Source organism: Mastomys coucha, unplaced genomic scaffold, assembly GCF_008632895.1.
Source record: "Mastomys coucha isolate ucsf_1 unplaced genomic scaffold, UCSF_Mcou_1 pScaffold6, whole genome shotgun sequence".
NCBI classification, from domain to species: Eukaryota; Metazoa; Chordata; class Mammalia; order Rodentia; family Muridae; genus Mastomys; species Mastomys coucha.
In genome coordinates this window covers 96,168,817-96,194,309 of record NW_022196912.1, presented here as the reverse complement: position 1 = coordinate 96,194,309, position 25,493 = coordinate 96,168,817, and the positions used below count along the sequence as shown (strand labels likewise).

The 25,493-nt window shown below is 45.1% G+C and overlaps 1 protein-coding gene across 2 annotated transcripts in view; it reads right to left on the bottom strand.

Moving 5' to 3' along the window:
* Smoc1 (SPARC related modular calcium binding 1) overlaps window positions 1-25,493 on the bottom strand; it is a 166,700-nt gene that overhangs the window by 35,983 nt on the left and 105,224 nt on the right. For both annotated transcript variants that reach the window (XM_031356190.1, XM_031356191.1), the window contains exons 4-5: window positions 14,664-14,763; window positions 12,555-12,602 (exon numbers count right to left, since the gene is read on the bottom strand). In XM_031356190.1, coding sequence (XP_031212050.1) covers window positions 12,555-12,602; window positions 14,664-14,763 — 148 coding nt within the window. The remainder of the gene's footprint in view (window positions 1-12,554; window positions 12,603-14,663; window positions 14,764-25,493) is intronic.

Here is a 25,493-nt window from a genome sequence, read left to right as displayed (position 1 = left end):
TACCCTTAGTAAAGGAGAAGGGAGTTGTCTTTGTCCATCTTGAGAATAGTTTAGAAATTTTTCTTCGTTTTCTTCTTCCATGGGAGGAGAAAGGTGGAGGGCTATTGTCTCAGTCATTGATGATTACACACCACTGCACTCCTCCAAGACCCTTCAGAGATCACTGGGAATGAAGCACTGTATTTCCCGAGCATTAACTACTTATAGAGGAGGTTAGCTCTCAGATAATCTGTGAGACGACGCCAATCAGCCCACCAGAAGGTCCCCGCCTTCCGGGACTCCTGTACCCTCAGAGAATCCCCTGCCATCTTATCAGAAAAGGGAGAGAAAACAGCTCTGATCTCTTGCCGGTGTCAACCCTCAGAGACCCACATCCTCCCCTGATACCGAGGCCTGACAGTGCTGTGACACCTAACCCTGTGTCACTGCTGTGTGCCGATGACACCAAGACCCAATTCTCACTGGGGCTAGAGTTATCCCGAACTATCCGACAATCATCTCAAAGAATGAGACAGCAGAAAGAGATGCTTACATACAGTGTGCTGAATATCTTACCCCAAGCTGGATTCCTAATGGGCATCTTTTGATGTCTAACTATGTGAGCTTGATTTGGAAGTCATTGATGGAGAATAAACACCAGACAGAGCCACACAATGGCTCTTTTAAAAGAGCCTCACTTCCTCAACTCTAATAACACCTCTTTCCCCTGAATTCTACAAGCCCCTGAATGGAGTCTCCTGGCACCTGCAATGTACATTAGGTCTGGTCACTTCTGCCAGATGCAGAGGTCAGTGTGGATAGTTTAGTTGCAGTGTTCTCAGCCACGTCCTCACAAGGTGGCTTCACTTTAGGAGCCTTGAGAGAAGGAAGCAGGAAGTCAACAGTGCAAAACCAAACCCAACAGCTCAGGTAATAGTTCATATTTGATGTAGACATTAAAATGTCTATATGAGAGCTACCTCTCTCTCTGGAGCGAGATAACTAAAAATAGTATGTCTCTTTCTCCCGGCATCCAGATGAAAGCCCAGGCTGGCCACCTGGTCTATCCATCAGCACAGAAGGTCTGTGGAGATCACGGAGGTCTTTCTGGGGAAGAGCTGCACTTCTGGCGGTTGGGAGTCCCCTGGATTGCTCAGACATAGGTACGGAAGCCCATAGAACATGAAGCTGAGGCAGAGGACTGCGTCTTCCTGCTGGGTAGGGTCACTGAAGGTGAAGAAATACAGCTGCTCTCTACAGGGAGGTTTTAGATGGAAAGCTTTATGAAGTGAGAAAAGTCAAGGTACCCTGCTGCCAGGAGCCACCTGTGAAATCCAGCACACCCCAAAGCCAGGGAGCCACGCCAAATCCAATGGGCCCTCTAACCATCATCTCCGGGCACCTGGGCACCTGGCTCCTGACCCACCAAATAAGAACCTTTTTTTTTAAATGAACATAAGTCCAAAGCCTGTGTCCAAGGTCCACAGAAGTTCTGCTTCCTGGCAAACCTTGGAGAAGCACCAGGCCACACACTGGGCCCTGGATTCTACATGTACTGTTGGCTTCCTGATTCCAGGAGGGACCTCACACCCGTCCTCATTTATGTCCATACATTCCCTAACCTAACCTCTTCCCTTTCTTTCTCTGGGTAGCATTATCCTCTGTAAACAAGACACCTGCATAGTAAGCTGCAGGACACCGACACTCCATGGCATGGGAAGCTCTAACTTACTCTTAAAGGAGCTATTTTCACCAGCAGTTCTAACCATCTTATTCAAATTATTTACTCTTAAGACTAAATTTATGAAATTAAGTTGTTATCAACATTTTTAAATTGGATAAACCATATAATTCAGTAAGATAACAACCTTATTTTAAAACTAGGCAAAATATTTTAGTAAGTATTTCACACACACACAAGACATAGGGAGAAGTAAAAACGCACTAATCATATTCAATGCCACTCATCATTAGGAAAGGCACATTTACACAGGAAGGATGAACATGTTGCTACTTGCCTGTGATCCCAGCATTTGTAAGGCAGAGGCAGGAGGAGTTCCACAAGTTCAAGGCTAGCCTGTTAGTGAGTTTCAGATCAGTCAGGGCTACACAACAAGTTACTCTCTTAAACAAAGAAAACAAAACCCCACGAGATATTACTAAGTACTCATAAGAATGGCTAAAATAAAAGACAGATAATACCAAGTGTTGGCCAGGATGTGAAGTGGAACCCTCTCTTCAAAGAATAGACACAAATTAAGTTTTCAACTCCCAAATTCTACTCCTAGGAACTTATGAAGGAGAAATAAAAGCATATACTCAGAGAGACATATGCACAAATGTAGCAGCACTACTCGTTTGGAATTTTATGTGTATATATTTATTCGTTGGAAGAGCACGACACATGAATGCCATGGTATCTGAGTAGAAGTCACTGAACAACTTACAGGTCTGTTCGCTCCTCTACCATGGAGTTCCAGGTATTGAACTTGGGTTGTAGCTTTAGTGGCAAGCCCCTTAACCTACTGAGCCATCTTACTGACCCAAAAAGCCTCAGAGTTTTAAGCAATCCAAATGTCCATCGACTGGTAAACAGATAAATTATATGTCTATATAAAGAAATACTAGTTAGCATTAGGCAGGAATAAATAACTAAGACACAAAAATATACACTTGACACCCTTTAAAAAAAATCATAAATGGAAGATAGTTCTAACTATTGCCTATAATGGCATGTATTAATACAGCACAGATTTACAAAAGTTAAGTGCCCTGGAAGGCAACCTGCTCTGGGGTTGCTGGGGCACAGGTAGAGATGGTAGAACTATAAACAGCCTAAAAGTTCTATGAGGAGGTGACAGAACTTCTTTCTGGTAATAGTTGTATGACTCTAGAAATTTGATAAATTCATTGGATTTTTACATTTACAATGAATGAGGCTGCTTGCTTGTTTGTTTTTCTAGTGCATAAGTTATATTTCTATAAAAGCTCTTTGAACCAAAATGAGGGAGTGCCAAAGTCACTAGTAACAAAATCATGCAGCAGTGGCCACTAGGTCACACTGCAGAAGGGCTTAATTCAGAAAGAGAGAACTTGTCCATATATTTTAAAGAAAAATATCTGAGTCCCACTTTACTTAAGTGTGTGATAATTTCATGCCTGGGGCTTATTCTGTTTTTTTGTTTGTTTGGTTGGTTTTCTTTTTTGGTTTTTTGGACCTCAAATACTAAGATTTTATTTCTCCTTAACACCCAAATACTCTTCCAGACTATGGGGGAAAAAAAACAGTGTGGGAATGAAGGTTTTGAAGATTATAAATTTCTTATACAAGGGAGAAAAATACATATTTGAAAATAAAAATAAACAAATAAATAAGGCAAGTGGGAGAATTTCTCAAGCATGATGATCAGCAATCATAATCCCATTGTCATAGTTTGCAATGCTCGGTCTCTGGCCCATGGTTTTCTTCCTCTAGCTACGCCATCAGCCAGGGAGGAGGAAGCCATCAGGCAGATGAAAGGCATGAATCTCAGTGCAAGCCAGGCCTCAGAGGCAGTGAGCAGCTTCGGAAACTGCCCAGGCCCTAAGCCACTGCGTTTGGCTTTCCAAGGTTGCCCAGCCCCCAGCCATGCCTTGTCCTTGCAGGTGCAGCCCCTGCATGGGCTCTGGGAGCGTATAAAGACAGTGGGTGTGTGTGTGACAGCACAGAGAAGGCCTGGCCCACGCACAGACAGCTGGAAGTCACTTCGACCCCCGATGACACTGTTCAAAGCCGCCTCTGTTTGGCTTTTTGATTTCTGATTGGCATTCGCTGGCGAGGGGAGATAAATGCTGGGTGGGAGACAATGTTGATCTGCTCTGACGATTCCCAAGGAAAGACTTTTCAGAATAACAAACAAAACAAAACAAAACCCCCAAAACATTGGTGTGCTTAAGGGATTGAATAGAGCCCAGGAGATCCAGGGAAGCAGGCCGGCCCTTTGAAGGGGCCGGAGAGTCCATTGAGGAGTTAATTGTCTGGGTGTACAATGAGTTTATTCTGACCACATACAAAGAGCTTTCTCTTCCAGGTCCTTCAAAAGCAAGTGTGTCAAAGGGGCCAGAGGAGGGTTCTGTATTAACAGCATCTCTTGGGATTTTCTGAGGTGGAGTGTGAGCAATAAGAAAATACATACATACATACATACATACATACATACATACATACATACACCAGTGGTCCCCATCCCCAACCTGAGGTTTAGAAGATTCCTAGATTCTTGAATTCATCTCAAACCACATCAACTACTGTGACCCTCCCTTATATTATTCGATGATACCATTGTCCGTCCAACTTTTATAGGAATAACCCAATGCCTGCTAGAACTGCAAAGTTCTTGCATTTGAAAGGAGCAGATTTATGTGGAGTAGGAAGGCCAGGTAACTTCTTTAAGCATCCTGTTTGCAAAAGACTCTTAAGAAGCTACCCTGGGTCACTCCAGGAGGTGGGAACACGTAACCCCAGCATCTCCTGAGAGGCATGGCCCCTGGTTAAGGAGGCTCTTAAGTGGGCTGAAAGTTGTCCCTGTGCTGACCAGCAAAACACCTGAAGCTCGCTCCTAAGCGAGCAAAAGGTCCGTTTCATGGCTGTTTCTACCCACCTGCACACTTCCTCTTAGACCTGAGAACAAACAGAAAGCTGGCTTTTGCAAGCAATTTCCCCTTGTCCTCAAGTCATGCATTCCTCTGAATAAGAGCAACAATCCCGGGGTTAGCTAGGAATGCAAATGAGGAACAGTCAAAAAGGAAGAGAAGAAGCTGAGGAGAAAAAGAGAAGGGAGAAGAAGAGGAGGAGGGAGAGGAAGATAGAGCAAGAGGCACCTGTAGCACATGGATCAGTTGAAGACTGAATTCACACAGAACTCAACTAACTTCTTAAAAATGTTTTATTGTGAAAAGATGTGCTTACGTTTACACAAATACAATGTCACATTCCATTTTATATAGGGGGCTTAACCACGGACAAGGGACAGCATTTGTAGAGTGCTTGCCCTGAGTTTGAACCTGAGCAAGGCATAACCCAACTCTGTATACACCCATAATCCCAGCACTTGGGAGGCAGAGGCAGGCAGATATCTGAGTTTGAGGTCAGCCTGGTCTACAGAGTGAGTTCCAGGACAGCCAGAGCTATACAAAAAAAAAAAAAAAAAAAAAAAAAAAAAAAAAAAAAAAAAAAAAAAGCTGATATGGGCACCATTCATGCTACCCAGACCCCAGCAGTATCACACACACACACACCTGTTTATATGTGTGCAACTCTGAATTATTTTACCTATGTACAGAATTACATCACACCATTGTCATCCAGAACTATCCCATCTCCACAGAGGCTGCCACGGGTCTCCTCTTTATGGTCACACTTTCCCTCTCCTCTGTCCTGGCAACTCCTGGCTTGCTCTCTACCTCTATAATCTTGTCATTTCTAGGATGTTATATGGTTGGGATTGTGTAGCATCTAATCTTTTAGAATAGTGTGTGTGTGTGTGTGTGTGTGTGTGTGTGTGTGTGTACTGTGCACAATGCCCTTGAGACCTTCCCAAGTTCCAACACATACTCTTGAGTATCCTGTGTGGTACAGGTGTGACCCAGCTCGTTTCAACTGCTGAAGGACATTTTCATTGTCCCTATTTTGACATAGATAAAGCTGCTACGTATAACTTATGGGTGATTTGTGTGCTGTCTTTGTTTCCTTAAAATAACGTTCTGGAATATAATTTATAAATTCGAGTTAAGTATATGCTGCTTTTTTTTTTTTTTAACAGAAACTTGCAGCCAGGAACGGTGGCTCATGCCTCTAATGCCAGCACTTAGAAGGCTAAAGCCACAGAGCCATGCGTTTAAGATCCAGCCAGAGGGACACAGACTGTCAAAGGAATGAAGGAAAGGAGAGGGGGAGAGGAAGCGGGGGGAGGGGGGGATTTCCAAAGCATTTCCCATCGTGGCTGTGCTATTTAAATCCTCCCCAGTATGAGGGATACGGCTTCTCTGCCACCTCACCAACATTTAGTATGGAGACTATTTTTAACCCCCCTAATCGTGACAGCTCACCATGGTCTTCATTTGCATCTCCTATAACGTCAAACATCTTCCATGAGCTCTTTGCCTTCTGTAGATCGGCTTTGGTGAAGTGTCTGTGTATGTAGCCTGCCCACTTGTTAATTTAAGCTTTTTTCTAACTGTTGAGTCTATGGAGCCAATTGTATGTTCTAGATGAAGGTCCTATGCATGGCAGATGTTTCGTAACTATTCTCTCGTGTCTTGAGTAGTAAAAATGTTCTCACAGACTCTTTTAAAAGCAACAGTTTTACATTCTACAGTGTGGACTATGATCCGGTATGGGTTATTTTTCATAAAGCATGACATTGAGGTTGAGGTTTTAAGAATTTTCTGGTATTTTTCTGTTTGTTTAATTTTATATTTGTTTTAATTAGGCATATGTGAGTTTGTCTGTGTTAGACAGGTGTCCACAGAAGTCAGAAGGCAGTGTCTGATCTGCTGGAGTTGGGATTGGAGCTGTGGGTGCTAGGAGGTGCCTGATTAGAGTGCTGGGACCTGGAGAGCAGCAAGCACTTGTAACTGTTGGACCACTCTCCAACCCCTGTTTCTCTACTGTGTTTGGTCTGTGGATGCCAGTTGCTACAGAACTCTTGGTGGGGCTGTCTTTCCTACACTGAATTGCCTTTGTCTCTCTATCAGACTTCTATTCTGGTGTGTTTCTGGGTCCTCTCTTCTCCATTGACTTAGGTTTATCTGTCCTTCCTCCAACACCTCACTGTCTTAATTGTCACAGCTTTATGTCTTAAAACAGATAAAAATCACTCCACCCACCTTCCCCCTTTTAAGAAGTGTTTTAGCTACTCTGACATGTTGCCTTTGCACAGAGATCTAACAATAAACAGTCCTAAATCTCATATCTATCTTCCTGTAGGTACAGAACCAGGGCAGTGAGACCTGGGAATAACAGGTCATCCACCTTCATGCTGGTGCAGTGTGGCCCTCAGAGCTAAAGCTTAAGAATAGAAATGGCCCTGAGACATATCCAGGCACATAGCCTCATTCCGAGCTGTCTCTAAGTTGGTGTTCTCCACTTTGAACTTAACTCAGGAACAATGAGCAAGCTAGCTTAATCCCGTTGGCCTGTAAGCCCTGAGTTCTCTCACCTGGACTTCAAAGGCTCTGGCACCGATCACTCAAGGGGTGTGAGAACTTGCCAAAAGTCCACACTCATTCCAGGCAGCCCCTCTCAGGGTCTTTCCTCAGAGGCTCTAACAAAAGCAACTACCAGCCAGAACTGTTTGGAGAGGCCACCCACCTCCTCTCCCATGCAGAAGGGACAAGTTCTAAGAATCTAGAAACTGTTGGTCCCCGAAAGGCCCACATCCACTTGAAGATTGCCTGTATCACAAAAGGCTGAGGTCCTAATGGTCCCGATGGGGGTGAGGCCCACAAAAATGAGGCTAGGGTTCTCACCATTTTCACTCAAGACTACAGCCTCAGTAGTTATAGCAAACAGGAGCCTTGTGAGCTCCGAATACACATTTACCCACCAAAAGAAGCATACACAGAACACTAATATCACCAGGGACTCAAATACTCATCTGATTAAGAAGCGCTCCCAGATCTGCAAGTCCTATAATCTCCACTCAAATGTAGCACAAGTTAAAATCATAGGCTCAAGGATGATGCTTCATGTGTAGGCTATCCCTGGACAGCCAGCCTGGTACATCTCAACCAAGGCTAGGGCTCTGGAGCACATCTCCTTCAGGTCTGCTCATTGCCCTTACCCCCAACTGTGAGGCCAAGGTTGGAGGCTGCAGAGTGTATCTCTTTTACCTGGAATACCTGCTGCCCATCACCCCTGCCCTAAGCCACCCATCAGTACATTCTGACCCACCTCCAGAGGGGCACATGTCACAGGTTGGCATCCTTCTGCAGACCAGACTCCACAAGATCCTCTAAAAATAGAGACATAGACAGGGACCTTGGGGAAATAAATGTGACTCACTCCTTACTCAAGGCAAGCACTGTGAAGCAGCCAGCAAGGGATTAAAAAGAACTCTCTACCCATTAAAGGTGAGTTGGGCTCAGAGGCTCTGACCTGTTCTGAGACTAGCTTGACAAATACAGAAGTTCCTGAAAGAAACCTTATGCAGACTATATTCGTCATTTTGTTTCTTTCTCTCTTGCTTTAAACAATAAACTCTCAGACCTCTTACAGGAAAATGAGAAATTTTCAGAAAACTTGCACCGACCACCCTTGGCTTTCACTGGCTTTTTGTCACAGCATCAGCCTCAGGACTCTGTGACTTTGAGCCATCAGGGGAGACACTAAAAACCGTTCTGCACATGCTCTCTGGCTCCTTCCATCCACCGTTCTTTACCACTCTCCAGTCTCCTTGGAGAAGTTGAGAATTGTCATCCTGATACCTCACCTGGGGGCTGGGGGTGTGCACACAGCGAGGCAGCGCTCTACCCCCAACCCCTGTGTTATCCTGCAAGCTCACCTAGAGTTCTTTACACCCCAGCTCCCAAAAAAGCTCAAGAGGAAAGCTCACCGCCCACCCCCATCGACACAGGCTGCTCAGCCTGCTTCCCATCCACATCCCTTTGGACTACATCAGTGAAAACCCCAAATCAGTCCATCACTCAGTTCCTGCAGCCTTCAGCTGTCTTAGCAGTAAGCCTCAGAGCTAGGGGGACTGCCGGGGTCCTCTTCCTTTCTTCAGATATGCCTCCATGGCATCAATAAACCACATGTGGGTGCAGGTGTGCACCACCCCCATGTACACACCCCGCCCCCATCCGTCTTCAAGGACCAGGACCAGAGGAGGAGAGGAGCGAGCAGCAGGATGGTATTGCCCCAGATCAATGGATATTTGAAACTCAAACACATGGCCCAGGCCCTACACTGTGCGTGTTAATTACCACACATGTGCCCATAAAGGAGTCCGTTAAACACAAGGGGCACAAAGAACAGAGCAAAGAGAGGACATTCCTGGGGATTAAGTAAATAGTCTGAAGTTGCGACCCTCCTCCCCTCCTGGAGCACGAGCATCTGGGGAAGATAACAGTGGTCCCCTCCTCCCCCACTTCTTCCCTCGGGCCCCACACCTGTGAACCCAGGCCCCCCAGCCTAGCCAAGCATCGGTGACCTGCTGCTGCCTGGCTGCCCTCCCTCATGCTATCTCTCTGGCTGTCCACCCCCAGCTCCCTGCACTCGGCCTTTCTCCTCCTCTCCTTCCAAGGCCTAATTCCTGGCCAGCGACCAGACTCTGAGCAGTCGCACAATGCATCTTTTCATTCCTTCTAGGCAGAGAGAACTGATCCTTCCCAGCCCCATTAGTGGGGCATGTCCAAGAAGGCAAGAGAGTTTGGGGAAGAGAGAAAGTAGGTCCCATTCCTGCCTTGTGCCCACATCCCTCACACCCATAGACCTAAGGCTCTACCTTCTCTGCAATCATACACCTTGCACTCCCAGGGGCCAGACCAATATCATTGCTCTGCTAGCCCCAACTCCTGAGAGATGCCTTGTGGGAGAAGCCACATGTGGGCATGAGCTCAGACAAGGGGCCTTTGTGTTGTCCCACCTGCTGCCCTGCAGAGCACATTCCATTCTTCAGCTCAGCTGAAAGAGGAACCTCTGCAGGTCGACACAGGATATTACCAATGCCCTCTCACACCCTGTCCCCATTCAAACTCCAGCTTCCTTAGGCAGGTGTGGCTTCAAGTGGCCCTTCCTACAGGTGGCCCAAACTTGCTTTCTCTGCGTGCTTATGGCAGACAAGGAAATGATCCTATACCTAAACTGATCCTCTAAGTGGAGGGAAAATGAGACCCCTGTGCAGAGTCCAGATGCCCAGGGTAGAATGGGATTTAGCACACACCACCACCCACCATTTGTCCTGTCTGTTGCCTCCACTGGCCTCCGCAGGAAGAAGTAAGTCAGCCATGGGGCAAGGAAGCAAAGACCTGGGAGCTGACAGTAATGGTACCATCTAGAATAGTGCTTCTCAACCTGTGGGTCGAGACCCCTTTGGAGGGTCACATATCAGATATCCTTGCATATCAGATATTCACACTACAATTCATAACAGCAGCAAAATTACAGATATAAAGTAGCAATGAAAATAATTTTATGGTTGAGGGTCACCACTGTTAGCATCAGAAATGCTTTACAGTTAGCCTCCGAACCCAACGATGACATCATCCCTAGGTGACAAGGGCCCTCCTTCTTCTGTTGCTAGGGAGACATTCCCTGTGCATGCCTCACCTGCATCACCTGTGTGTGGTGGTGTGCATCATTACCTAGCAACTATGTCGTGGCCCAGATAAAAGACAGAGACCCGACCCATCTCTCTTTTCTCTTCCTCACTTCTTCCTCCCTTCAATAAAGAACCTCTTCCATGGGAACTGTGTTGGCTTGGCATGAAACAAGCCACCTTTCAACTAACAACCACAACACAAGGGACTGTATTAAAGGGTCACAGCATTAGGAAGTCTGAGGACCACTGATCTAGAGGGAAGCTTCATTAGCATCACCCTAGAGGAGTCAGGCTCCCTAGCCCTCTTCTAGGTCTGCTAGCTGATCCTGGTCTAAGAGGGAGCAAACTGGTGTTCCCTGCTATCTACTGTAAATGCCATCTGCAGCTCACCTGCCCTTTTCCAACTGGCTTAGTAGGAGCCAGGACGACCATGAGCTATCTGTTACCCATAGGTACAAGCCACAGCAGCGAGGAGAGTCCTTTGGTATCCAGTTAAGAATGTAAACCTTTCTGTTTCAGTTAAGAATGCCAGCCTTTCTAGGCAACACGCGTTATAAGCACCACGTGTCCCCCATTCCTTTTGATGGGTAGTCAGTTTTTTATGACTGTCAATCGTTTTTCTCTGCCATGAGGTCCTCACACCCAGAAACAAAGGCTCCTGAAGCTTTGATATGCAGCATTAAGCAGAATGAAAGCAGGTCCTATTCTCACACCTTCCAGGCACATTGCCAGGGACAGCCCTGGCAAAGTCAGACTTCCACAGAGACATCCCTGCTCCTATTCCTACTCTCCCATCCCAGCATTCCTGGTTGTATCCCCAGATCTGGGAAGGACTTGAAAAGGCATCTCCTCCCTTCTCCCCACCTTCCTTCTTCAGGAAGAGAAGCCCCTGTAGGCCCACTGTTTAAGTCTGAGCGGAGACTACCTTCTCTGCTTCTTGGAGGACCACGTCTCAGAAATAGCTTTTCTGAGCCTTAACTCTGTGCAGTGGCAGAAGCCAGTGGCTGCCCTGATTTCCATGTTGCTATATGTGTAGCACTCAGTGAGCTTTGTGCTGCTCACAGTACATCCACACCCACATGCATACACACACACACACACACACACACAATGGGGACTCTTATGAGCCACGCACCTTCTGAAACCTAGATGAGGTGGGAAGCCTCATCGTCAGCCTGAGTGGAAGGAGGCTCAGCAGCACCGTATGTGTGATGAAGGTGGCTGTGTCTGCTGTCACAGGAGCTGGCAGTTGTGAGCCCTGGGCCTCAGATTGACCTCCAAACCAGAAGGAGTGGGCAGTATACTGCAGGGACCAGCTCACATGTCAGAGTCCACTACAGCACTCAGACAAGCTATATAAAATGGGAACGCCAGTCTGAAACAAAAATGTGGGCTCTTTGTTAAAAGGAGCAACCAGGAAAAACTGTCATTAGAAGTTCAAAATGGGAAACTTTACTTTCCCACAGTATGTTTGTATGTATGTATGTATGTATGTATGTATGTATGTATGTATGTATGCATCTATCTATCTCTTAAATTGTAATGGTAGTGTGTAATTTGCTGGTTAGTGTTCTTCTGGGTTTAAACCAAAAATAAAAAACCAAACCAAGACAAAACAACAAAAGCAAAAACAACAAGAACAACAACAACAACAACAACAACAAAAACCCACCCTTAAGCTTGCTATGGAAGCCAAACTGAAAGCATCATACAAACTGTGTGATGCTTTAAGAACAAAATGGCCTGGCAGCAGACACTCATCAGACATGTGTTTGCTCTGCCTCTGTTCATGTCACCATCCTCTTGGCGTCAAGGCAACATGGTTGAAAATTTCAAGACAACGGCACTGGCTGCATACCCATGAAGTCATCCTGGCCTTCAGGAAGAGAATCTAGATCCATCATGGAAAAGGGAATGGGAGGGAGCTTACAAACTAGAGAGCCAAGGGTAGACCAGAGTGCTCTGCCTTCATCTTCTTCCTTGGTTGGGTGTTGACCAACTGAACTTCCCAGAGAGCAGAGATCCATAGGGCTCACATAAGGATGGTCCTTACCCAACTCTGTGTCCCACCTCCTCTCTCTCCTTCCTCACAAACAATGACAGCTCAGTCGGCACCACTATCTGAGCCACCCTTACCTCTAGTGCTTCAGGGAGGACACTGGAAATGGGAGGCATGTTTAGCTTTCACCCCAGGCTCCTCCCCTCTCAGCTAAGAACCCCGCTTACTCTCTTTTTCAAAGCAAACATTTAGACAAAGCATAAAACTCCACTCACCTTTTCTCCCTGAATTACCCTGGCTCAAGGGCTTGTCAGTGACTGGACCTTGGGTGAGAGAGGAAACAGAAGCACAAGATTCAGATGGCACTGTGGTTGGTGTCTGTCAAACACTTGGCAAAGCCCGATGTTATGAGCACATGGTCATGTATATATGTATTGTATACACACCGGGGATACTATATACAAAGTTAGTGTGCACATGCATGTTGGGTAGGGTTTGTTTAACATCAATGTCACTGATAACCTAGACTGTTTTGAGTTGAACTATGATTGCCAGGTTCCCTGGAATCAATCTAGACCCAGTTTTTACAAATCTCCACATCCATGTAATGCAAACATCTCGATACTTGTCCCCCCACTTACACACCCCTGCATGTTTTCTTGTCTCACCAGTTCCGTGCTCTGACCCACATCCAGTCACTAGGGCCAACTGAAAAGAAACCCCTCTTACTGAAAATGCAATGATTGACATCCCTTGCTGGTCAGGGCAGGAAATCGGTGATTATCCATCTGCATTAAGTAGAAAATTGTTGGCCCAATTGTACCGAATGGGCCAAACAGTCTGAGGCATGGAAACAATTTTCTAGACACAGCCTGTTCTTCAAGGAGGGGGCACCCTGTGTTCTGGCCAAACATTCGCCCCATTTCTTCTGGGATGCCACATGTACCCGTCATCCAGGCCTGGCTCTGTGGTACCTGCCCTCTCTTTGGAGGCCAATCCCACGTGTGCAGGGAAAACCCACTTGGTAGAAAGGCCTCTCTGGAGATCCTGCCCATGAGAGAAAACGGAGAATTCTGATTTTCCTAATCCTTATCACACTCCTCCGTACACTAGTTGTGTGAGAAGCCTGTTGTCTTAGCCTGCAGGAGGCTTGTGTCTAACACATTTGTTTGCTTTAGATGGAGTGTTCCAGGTCACTTGCAAGGAGGCCCAAGTCCTGCCCCTCCTCACATTAACCCAATTAAGGTTTCCAGTTTCTGTGTAAACCACAAATAAAGTAAACTTCCCTTTTGGCCTGTGAATGTTGATCCTAACACGAATCCTTACGTACATTTCCACTTACTTTCCTTTCTAAACCAAAGGGCTAGATTTTTGTTGTTGTTGTTGTTGTTGTTTTAAGAGAACAAATTTGATTTTAAAAATGTAAAACTCAGGGAACAGTTAATGTAGACTGAAGGCCCTTGTAACTAGGTTTTAGCATGACATTTTGTACTTTGCTTGCATTTAACATTGGGAATAAGTAAAAATCTAATCCATATATACAGTGGATGGGTGAGACTGGCTATTTGGGGGGGGCAATCTTAAGGGAGTCACTAATGAGGGTGAGTGTGGGACTTTGTGAATCCATTACAAACAATCCCACAAGACTGACCTAACAGCAAACACTATACGCCTACAAAGCTGGAGGTATAAAAAGTAAGCTTTGCTATGGATCAACTCAATAGGTCATTATCAAACTTATCCAATTATCAGGAAAGCTTCATAAAATAAGTGGTTTGAGGTTCATTGCAGATCTAGGACCTACTCATCAGAATATTCTAGGAGAAACTTTTGAGACTTGGAGTCATTTTAATCTCCCAGGTATTACAGATGACCAGACAGACATAAGGTTCACTGTTAGAAAAGATTTTCATTGTCGTTTATTACAATATTCAAAGATGGCAAAGATGTGGTCAAGAAGCTAACACCCTCCCTCCTTGTGTCCATGACAGACATCACTAATCAACCACTGAAGCCTTTAGTATTATACTCTCACATGGCTTCAAAATCATTACCAATAATACATTTCAAGTCCACTAGGGCAGTAAATGACAGCAAACTCCTAGCTGTGTGGCATCTCTGCTCCAAGGAGCTGCAGCCAATGCTTAGGAAAAGAGCACTGTACCAGAAACATAAACTCAAACTAAAATATGTACACATAGACACAAACGGACACTTATCTAGCCAACTACAGAGCACGTGTAGAGTGGTTCCCTTCTAACCTGAAAGGGAGTTCATTATCCACAACAACCCTTTAAAGGTTTGCCTGTAAGATGCAGATGCAGAGTCCAACCAACAAGTCTCTTTCCAACCTTTCTCATTCCTCCCGCACCTTCCTACGGTACCTGAACATACAGGAGTTTTATTCTGCACGGAAGAGCCGCTGATGGGCTTGCCGTCTGGGGTGACACACCAGCAGTACCCTGTGTACGTATGACACTGCACCTGTTCAGAGAAGTGGGAAAGGAAGAGAATTGTAAGTCTTGGGTCACAGTCAATCATCCGTATGTCAGAAAATCTCCTCCCTCTCCCACATGTCCCAGGATATCTCTCACAGGTAGACCCAACATCAAAATCATGTTGGCTTCATGACCCCTATGTACCTGCTTCTTTCTTATGACTCCAAAGGCTTAACATCTGCTCTCCTATGGGAAGATGTTTACTACGATTACCCTGTGATGTGTACTCCATTATCAGAACTGGCATATGCCCCCATCCAACTGTAAAATAGTCTAACGGAGAACTCATTTGGCAAGTATCTGTGGGAATGTCCGGGCCCTTCTTGAACAAGTACAGACAAATGCTAAGTTTTTCTCATAAGCAACGTAAGCCTGTCTAGTGAGAGCACAGCTCTCCTGAAGCAAGGACAGAGCACCCTTGTGTGTGTAGGATCTACTAGAAACCCAGCTGTACCACTGATCATCAAGCCCACACACAGCCTCATTTCCCATGAGTGGACTTTGTTGGTTAGAACCATTCAATTTGTCCACAGCACTGTATCAGACCATCTATTCCCAACCTTCTCCTAACCCTTCTGCTTCTCTTCCTGATGTACTTCCCCTCAAAGCCAGTCTCGGCTTCTTCCAACCCTTCTCCAAACTCAGCAGCCTTCCCATGGCCAAGTCAGTGAGCTCGGGCTCTTCATCTGCCAGGTCCATCTTGCCACTCCAGATTATAACCTCAGGGACTGCAAACTAATTGTTTCAGAGCCTCCAGAATCTAGTGTAATGCTGACATCCATCACAGGTGACTGGTGGGTTGAATAGAGGCATGGGTTCTCACATTTCCTCCACTCCTGGTCTCCCATCAACTCTAAAGTGCAACATCAATTGAAAAAGCCATACCACATTAGGTGTACATCTTGATGACAAGGCTTGTGGTGCCAACTGCAGAGATATTAAATCATGAAAAAAAAATGTGCCTCTCGGGATCAAGGACATATTGGAATTGAGGCCAGACAGTAATTGCATACAAATTGAGCAGAGAGGTGCAGAAAAAGACAGCGCAAAGTCTTCAGACAGCATGGGTAGAAGCCAGCAGTTATTGCTAAGGCAAAAAAAGGCCATGGAAAGTACTGTACTCTTGTGTGGGTATCAAACACTCTGATTTCCCCCAAGGCAAGTTGCTTCACCATGAGCCTGTTCACAGATATTAGGGTAGAGTAAAATAGTCTCTTGTTCCTACCAGTAGCATGGCTGCTGTCAAACGGAACACTCACTGCTGTCATCTCTGCAGGGACACTGCCTAGTGCACAGACCCCAGACACACCCTATTCCTTCATCTTATAACCATGACACCACAGACGCTCACCCACCATCAGCATCCCAGATTTAGTAGCACTACTTCCTAATGAGGCTAATAGTGGAATAGGAAGACATCAAGACAGGCCAGAGTTTGCATGCTAGTCTAGCCAGTTGGGCACCTTTTCGTTCTCTGAGCCTCTTCTTTATAATAACATGAGTAATAACTGTCTGAGCTAGAAGGCCCAGGTAAGACAGACCCACATCTGGCATGCTGTGAGGACTGTAGCAGTGATTGTTCTCAGTCATATCAACAACGCCTGCCAGGTGTCTCCCCACAAGCCAGACCTCCTCTAGTAACCTCCGCAGGTGTGAATGGAAAGCGCCTCTGGAAACTTGGCTTCCCCTGCAGATCATACAAGCCCTGCAGGGGATGTTTCCCAGGACTCATTCCTATCCAGGAGCAGCATTTTAATGGAACTAATGAGACCTGGCTGGCTGCATTCTTCATTTTGGCCAGTAGTCACCTCTGGGGAACTGTCCCAGGGCTTGAGGTGCCAAGCTGACTCACTCCTGAGTCCTGGAAGTCCACTGCTGAGGCTGTCTGTCACATAAGGAGTGAGCACCAGACAATATCCAAGGCTATACCTCAGGCCAGATGCTGCATGTTGCAACAGGGATATTATGGCCAAGCAGGCTGCATAAACGAAACTGCTTGAACGCCCCCTTCCTAGGGTATGCTGAAGGGTTCTGCCTAAGGTTACTAGGGCAGAACTGGACACAAGAGTAAAAGGCAAAGCCCAGAGCTTTGTTTCAGGAATTCAATCTGACCTCAGACCCCAGGGGTCCAAGGCCATGTTCTCACTCAGTATGCCCATTGTCTCCCTGTGGGCACATGGCAAGCCAGCCAGCTCCTAGCCAGGCCCACAGAACCAGACACAGCTTTTTTTTCTCCTCAAGGTTCTCAACTTTCTTCCAAACACAGTACAAGGAAAAGACACTAAATAGCAAAATCTTCGGGCTGGCAGCTCCTTCCAAGTTTCATAAAATTCAAATAGAATGAGGAATTGTTGCCCCATCCTCTGAGGCCTTGGGCATAGCTGACAAAGCTATGTTTTGAGGAGGGGCAGGAGGGAGGAAAAGAGGGCACAGGAACCCCATCAGGATCTCAGACTGGGGGAACTGTTGGGGTAGCTAAGAACCCTGCTGAAGGAGCTCTAAGGAGAGACCACACATGACTCAAACTGAGAGATTATAAGTTGCCTGGGAGTGTTTTTTAACAATGTTTACAGAAAAGAAGCTACACCGAAGCAGGCTGCAGCTATTCTGTCAGTCTGTGCCTCAGATATATGGGTTCATTTTAAAAGAGAAGATTGACAAAGGAGAGGGAATGAGAAACTATGAATAGAGCATTGCCTTCAGAAGGTAAGGGCCAGTTGACCTCAGCTGTTTCAGCCTGTGAAGGTTCAGTGGTTAAAGTCTTTGCCAGTATGAAGCCCAGCGTCTGAGCCCAAGAACTCACATACATAGGTAGAGGGCCAAGGGACAGGCCACTTTTAACTCAAGCACTCTGAAAGCAGAGACAGAGAATTCCAGCACAAACTGGATAATGAGACTAGCTGTATCATTGATCTCTGAGTTCAACTGAGAGACTCTGCCTCAACGAACAAAGTAGACAATCACCAAATAAGACTCCCAACACCAACATCGAATACACACACACACACACACACACACACACACACACAAGCATGCATGCATGCATGCACTCACACAAGCAAACAGGCATACATGTCTCACACATACACACTAAAATAAAAATTCTTAGTGTATTGTTATGTTATATTAAATCATATTATATTATATGCAAAGCATTTGTTCATTTTAAAAGGCCAGAACCAAGCTGCTGAGAACCAGAAGAACATGCTCTCTGACCAGCCTATGAAAAATAAATGGTCCAGAATCAGCAAACTTTGAGAATGTTTAGGCAGAGAAAGGAGGTTTATTTTTATATAGGAAGAGTTGTAAGACATTGAGTTACCCTCTTGGCAAGTCCTTTATAAAAGAATTATTTGTGTAACATTTTCAACTATTAGTAACAGCCTAGGAAGTTAGAATCCTGGTCCAGAGAAACACAGCCACTGGCAGGAAAGCAGTCAGATATAAATTCTATGGAATCCATGTCTTGACTAGACTCAAAGCACAGAGTATGCCTAGTTTAGCTCCCCTTGAAAACTTATGATTTAACTTCATAACTAATACTGTCTGTTTCTTGAGAATCTAATTGATCAAGTCCTGGCCATTACCCAATAGAAAATGCCCAAGCCTAGAGGAATTGAAAAGGCAAGGGTCCATTTCTGATATCTTGTCATACTGTTGTCAAAACTCATGGTTGTCCCAGTTCCACAAGTAGACACGAGTCAGGAAAACGACTCCTATCACACTCTAGAGCAGCCTACAGAGACTGGAATGTCAACTGAGGACCCTCGTTTGGAGAGAAAGAGTGCACCATCCAAAATAAGGCTATTTTCTGCTACTACTGTCATGGTCTTGTTGGGCATAACTGGTGTCCCTCCAGCCACTTTAAAACACTGTGTTCCTAGATAAATAAGTTCCATCTCTGACTCATGTGCTTTAATATCATTGGCAAAAAGTCTTTTTACATAAACAGGCCAGGGGTATATTGCAGTTCAATCTCCAACCAAATTAAGACAGATTTGAAATTATTTTAAGCCTCCTAATCATCAACATTAGTCCAGCTCCTGACCACCCAGTGAGTATGTGGGAGGCCAGCACTTCCAACAAAGGCAAATGAATGACCAGTGGGTAGAGAAAACACCAGCTCATGGGGACAAGTGGGAGGAGGGAGAGGAGAAAAACAGAGAGGCAGATGGCAACTATCACCCACGGGTGCCAAGCCCCAAGTGGAAAATACCACCTTCTACTTTGACAACAGCTTTTCAGTCCCCAGTGGTCTCTGCATTACCACATTTGGGCTTCAAAGTTACTCTCTTGGAACGGCCTGCATGGGAGAATTACTTATGCAAAATTCGCAACTAGTTAGTAACTGCCCAGGAAATTAGAATCCTGATACCCCAATCTTCATAGCGTTTCAGAAAGCACGGGACTGGGGAAAAACAAAGAACAAAACAAACAAACAAAAAAACAAACAAAGCAAACATTAGAGTTCATCATTCTAACCCAAACATTTCATAAGAGAGAAAACTGAGGGCAAAAAGACAAAGGAAGTGTGTGGTCTCCATCCCTACACCAGTCTAGGGTGAAAAAGGAAAGGGGGGTTTAGAGATTCTGATGTCTGAGGGACCAGGATTTTTTTTTTTTTTTGCCTTGGTCTTTTGGTGGGAAGCAGATGAAAACAATTATTCTCATGGAAAGGACACCTAGAGAGGAACCTTTCCCTCCAGTATGGATAAGAGAGATTTTGCGGAGGGTTTGGTATTATCTCGGGACTTCCATGATGTCAGAGTTAGAGTTACTATTGCTTTGATAAAACACTATGTCCAAAAGCTACTTGGGGAGGAAAGAGTTTATTTAGCTCACATATCCCAAGCCACAGTCCACTGACGGAAGCCAAGGTGGAAACTCAAACAGGGCTGTTACCTGGAGCCAGGAGCTGACACAGAGGCCATGGAGAAGAGCAGCTTACTGGCTTGCTTGCTCCTCATGGCTTGCTCAGCTGGCTTTCTTCTAGAACCCAAAACCACCAGCCCAGCATTAACACTACCCACAATGCACTTTGCCCTCCCCTGTCAATCACTAACTAAGAAAATGCCCTGTAGACCTGCCTACAGATCAATCTTACTGAGATAATTTCTCAGTTGAGGTTTCTTCCTCTCCGATGACTATAGTTTGTGTCAAGGTAGTGTAAAACTAGCCAGCCCACATACTCACTGGCCACCAGCTCTTTCCTTGGAAGCTTCTCAAAAGGGTGGGGCTTCACCTTCCAGAGGATCTTTTGCTGTTGGTCTTTCTTCCCTGATTCTTTTGTTTTTAATTGGATATTTTATTTACATTTATTTGTTTACATTTCAAATGTTATCCCCTTTCCCAGTTTCCCTCTGCAAACCCTCCATCCCCCCTTACCCTGCTTCTATGAGAGTTTTCTCCCACCCACCCACCTACTGCTGCCTCCCAACCCCGGCATTCCCCTACACTTGAGCCTTCACAGGACCAAGGCTGCCCTGATTCTTAACACACACCCACATCCCTGGGAATCCTGCACCCACTTCCTCTGGAGCATGCCCACTTTCTTCTGCCTACACTAGGAACAGGAGACTGCTGCCAGTGCCTCTCCTGCCTTGTAGGTATAATAATGAGCATGGTTGTGGCCGGGTGTAGATAGAAATTGCCAGAGACAGAGGTTCCCTGGCCAAGTGGCTTTGGACACATTGAGATAAACAGTCAGGAGACTTTGCTGTCGTATATATAATTCCTCCTAGTCTTAACTCAGTGGATAATTCATCTGTAAGAGGAAGATCATGTTTGTAGCAATTCTTGAGCTTCTTAAATCAGGGGTTTGCCCTCTGACCTGTGTGTCAGAAGGTCTGCGGACACTCGCGTTCTGCTCTAGATTACTGATAGCCAGAACTGTGGGCCTTGATGTAGTGTGTCTTTGATTGCCCAAATCCTACTTTCTTACACTCTGAATATCAGATCCTCAATGGGTTCTCTAATTAGAATAATTTGCATTCTCCGACAAAGCCCTCCTCCCTCTTTTGGTAAAGCTTTCTCAAATTGTATTTCTTAAAATCCACCTTGAATTGCCTCACTTGTTCAAGGACAGGTTACTGGGATCTCTTCAAACACACAGACCCTCTTAATCTCGATCCCTCCCCCTCACCCCAACTACTTCCTTTTCCTCTTTTGTAAAATAGAAAACAAGAACCATATATAAAGAGATGAGCTGGATTCATCAGTCTCCAACTCATGACTGCACGGGTGATTGCACTGGTGGATACAGCACCTCCATAGGAAAGAGCTGAACTGAATGCAGAAAGTGGTGGAAGTTTCCCAACTCACTTCTGACAGTGGAAATGTGACTGCTTTTTCTTTTAATCTGTCTGCTGATCCAAATCGCTTAGCACTTTACTCCCTGAATCCATCTATCAAACAAGGCACCATCTAGTAGGTCACCAAGAAGACAAAATGAAGCAGAGCATCTAAAGCACCTAGTCAGCGCTGGGGATGTGCTTGGCCCGTGAGGATCTTGTCCTTTTCCCTTTCCTTTGGCAGGGAAGATACAGATTACAGCCTCTAAGCACCTTGGCTGTAGACATCGTTCCTGACTCTATGCCAAGGCCAGGCAGGATTCTCTGTTGGGGAATGAGGACTCTCCCTTTTAGAATATTTACCACATCCGCTAGGATTTAAGAGAAGAAGAATGGGGTGATTCTAAATCCTTCCAAACATAGGAGTCGTTCTTGACCACATTTTAAGTGAGTTGATGATATGTCAAGGCTGTCCACATGATGTTAGTTAGAACAGGAGACCTGGGGTTCCACTCATCCCCAGGTCTCTAAGCATACCTAAAACCCTGTGTCTAGTTTGGGGGAGGGTGCTTTATCAGAAGGGCTGCGGCAGATGGGATCCAGAGGAAATAGGACATAAGGAAAGAAACATAAATCCCTCCAGCATGGAAATGGAGAATGGAATTAAGGACTTGTTCCAGGGACAACAGAAATATTTGTTGGCTAATGTCACATGATATAATGGTGCCCATCTTCAACTATTTCAGTAGAAAGTGAGATTCCTTTGGATTCTGTATGTTCCATAGTCAGAAATGGTGTTGTGTTCTGGAAATCATAGACAGAGAGCTACCAGATCAATACAAAGGACTCTCCTGTGAAGGCAACTCCACTTGAGAGCAGCTCAATGTGCATTATGAATTTTGACACTGAAGAAATAAAAATTCCTGCAGCAGGTGACAACCAGGCAGAAGGTGGATGGCTGCCTGGCAAATATAAATGAAATGGAGTAATGGATGGAGGCCAGTGAAAGAGAGAGAGAAAGCAACATAAACCCTTCTGGAGTCTCCTTTCTCTAAAAAGAACCAGAATTCTACAAACAGCTGTACACTGGGCTCCTGTTGCTTAGGAAAAGGGTGTAGATTTATAACGAATACTTGATTGAAGCTGTTGAGAACACTCCTCCTGCTCCACAATGAAGAATCTTTTTAGGTATATTTTCCAAAAAGTTTGAACACATCTTTCCAGCACACATGTAAAAATATTCTAAAAATGCAAACTGGAAGTTCAGGGGCCCACAAGGCCCCATACTTTTTAGTCTTGTTTCTCCATGTGATGCCCAGAATGGTCTATGTTTTATAAATGGACAATAGAACACCTTTGACTCATTTAAATTCTGTTGCATTTTAGCAGGGAAATATAAAAAAAAAAAAAAAACACTCGGTATATTTCCAAAATAACAACAAAAAAAAGAAAGTGTCTTGTGTGGAGGGGCTTTGTTCAGGTCAGAAATGAAGAACTTGCTGGTGAGAGGTCAAAGAACTGCAAAAGCAACTGCTCTCTTATTATTCTCATGGCTGACTTGACTTTAATTAAACTTTCCTGCCTTCCCACCTCATACCCATGTTTCTGACCTTTATCTTCTTTTAAAGGGAAAAAAATGTTCAATTCCATGCATTTTGCAAGAGAGTTCACCAATCTATATGGTCACCTGACCTAGCATATTACATGAACTCAGAGTAAACCAAAAATAGCCCTGAATGAATGTGAACATGAGACACAATGGCTCTACCCAGAACTCTCTTGAACAAATGCTGATTGTTGGCCTACTCTGGGTTTATCTATCCACCTCAATGAATGTTAGCTACTATCTCATAAAACCCTAAGACTTGACGTACAATTCCTCTGAGGTCATCAGTTTAACACTTTTTCTCAGCCTCTGATGGCAGCTGATGGGCACCTGTGGGGTATTCATGGTCTCTACTTGTCCAGGTCCCAGAATAAGAAGGTAAGAACTTTTGAGTCAGGCTGGTGAGATGGCTCAGCGGGTAGGAGCACTGACTGCTCTTCCAAAGGTCCTGAGTTCAGATCCCAGCAACCACATGATGGCTCACAACCATCCGTAATGAGATCTAACGCCCTCTTCTGATGCATCTGAAGACAGCTACAGTGAATTACGCTGGAGCGAGCAGAGCCAGAGGGAGCAGGGCCAGAGTGAGGGGGGCCGGCAGAGGTCCTGAGTTCAATTCCCAGCAGCCACACACATGATAGCTCATGGCCATCTGTACAGCTACAATGTACTCATACACATAAAATAAAATTAAAAAAAAAAAAGAACTTTTGAGTCTGACTCCCCTTCTGTGAATTCTCAGCCTACAGAAAGTTTTCCCCTATTTTGAGTCAGAATATCCAGATGACAGATGGATGAATGGGTGGATACATACATATATGTATTAGATAGATAGATAGATAGATAGATAGATAGATAGATAGATAGATGTACATATTTGTGTATTGACATACATACATACATACATACATACATACATACATACATACATTCATACATAGATATCTCAGTCCACCTCTAGGTCACCTCTGGAGCTATACTAAAGGCTACTCTCATTTACAAAGGTGTGACTGTCTCTCATATATCCCTTTGTCCATCTCTTTTCTGTTTATTCTTGGGTCTAATCACCTCTACAGTAAATGTCTTCGGTCTCACTGAGTATCCCTCATAGGACGTGATTTTGTGGCTTTACTTACCTGAGCTATGCTCCAGGTATGCTCTAGTTTAGCAACATTGTGCAATCAGTGTGGAGTCATGCTTGGGGCCAGGCTGCTTCTATTGGAATACTGATTCTACCACTAGCAGGTCATAAGACCCTAAGCTACATGGCTTCTCTGAGTGTCAGATTCCATGACTATAAAACAGGACTACAAGAGTACCTGCCTCATAAGTGTAATGAGGAGGAAATAAATTAATACCGTAGGAATATAAAATAGTCTGGCACAGTGTAAATGCAATATGAGCAAGAAAATGGTACTATCACTGATGATGGTTTCTGCACTCTGAAAAAGAAAGAAGAGCAGAAAGTGGCTACAAACTACCATTGCAGAGCCTTGGCTCCCATACAAGCAGCATGGGGGATGCTAGAATAGCAGCTCCCATCTTCCCCTTGCTCCCAGACCCCTACAGAAGAGCAGCTGAAGACACCACCCAGAGATGCCTGCTTTTGCTGGCACGGTAGACAAGGGATAGAAAAGAAGCCCCCAATAGCTCTGGGGAGCTCTGATGTCAGGCAGAGAACACCTAAACCCTGCCTGCTTACTAATCTGAAAGAGGATGGATGCATCCTAGACATTTAGTGGGAGATCAGCCAGGTTTAAGGAAGAGGGCAAAGCAGAGGCTAGAGCAGGCAGATCCCACAGGAAAAAATGTGGACACCATACTCCAAGCAGAACACATGCCTCATCTCCCAGATCTTTGTGCACAGCCCCACTCTGACAGGTGAACATAGGTGTCAGTTCTCCAGTGAAAAGATGAGGGTAGGGGCTTCTACCCATGTGGAAGACTGGGCAAGCCCCTTGTGTTTCTGTTACCACTTGTACATGTTAATGGTTTCCCCCCTGTAAGTATGTAACATAGATGGCTTACTCACAACAAAGTATGAGCCACCTAGACTTCACGCACCAAGATGAAAGGTAGACTGCCTTTAGAAAGCTGGCTGCTGCTTGCTTCTCACCAAGCCTCCAGCTTTGGCATCTTCCCATCTCCATGTGCTGAGAATCTTAATGAGCAGAATATATGCCAGTGTAGGGAGAAGAGCCTCTGCAAGACCCATGTTCTGCCTGGGCAGGCTACAACATGTCTCTCTTAGTTAGCTTCTATTGCTGTGATGAAATTCCATGACCAAAATCAACTGGTAACTCAGGTTCCACTCCATCACTGAGGAAAGTCAAGGTAGAAACTCAAGGCAGGAAACTAAAGATAGGAACTGAGGCAGAAGTCATAGAGGAGTGCTGTTTATTCGACTCCACTCATGGTTTGTTCCACCTGCTTTCTTAGAGCAGCCAGGACTAGCCACTCAAGGGTAACATCACCACATAGGGAGCAAGGCCCTCCTACATCAATAATCAATCAAGAAAATAAACCATAGACTTGTCCTTGTCGAAAGGCTAATGTAAAAAGGACATTTATCATTGACATCCTCGCTTCCCAAATGGCACTAGCTTGTGTTGGGTTGACATTAAACTAGCCAGCACAATGCCCCTTGAAGGCACCAAGGCTTGCTGTAACCAACACTTACTAATTTAAATAGAAATGTCTTCTCTGTTAGTAGATTCAAAGAAGAAATAATTAGCCAAACAAGACTGAGAACTCTTAAAGATACACAAGTTGTGTCAAGGTTGGTATCTCCTGCCCTAATTTGCCTCTCTCTCTCTCTCT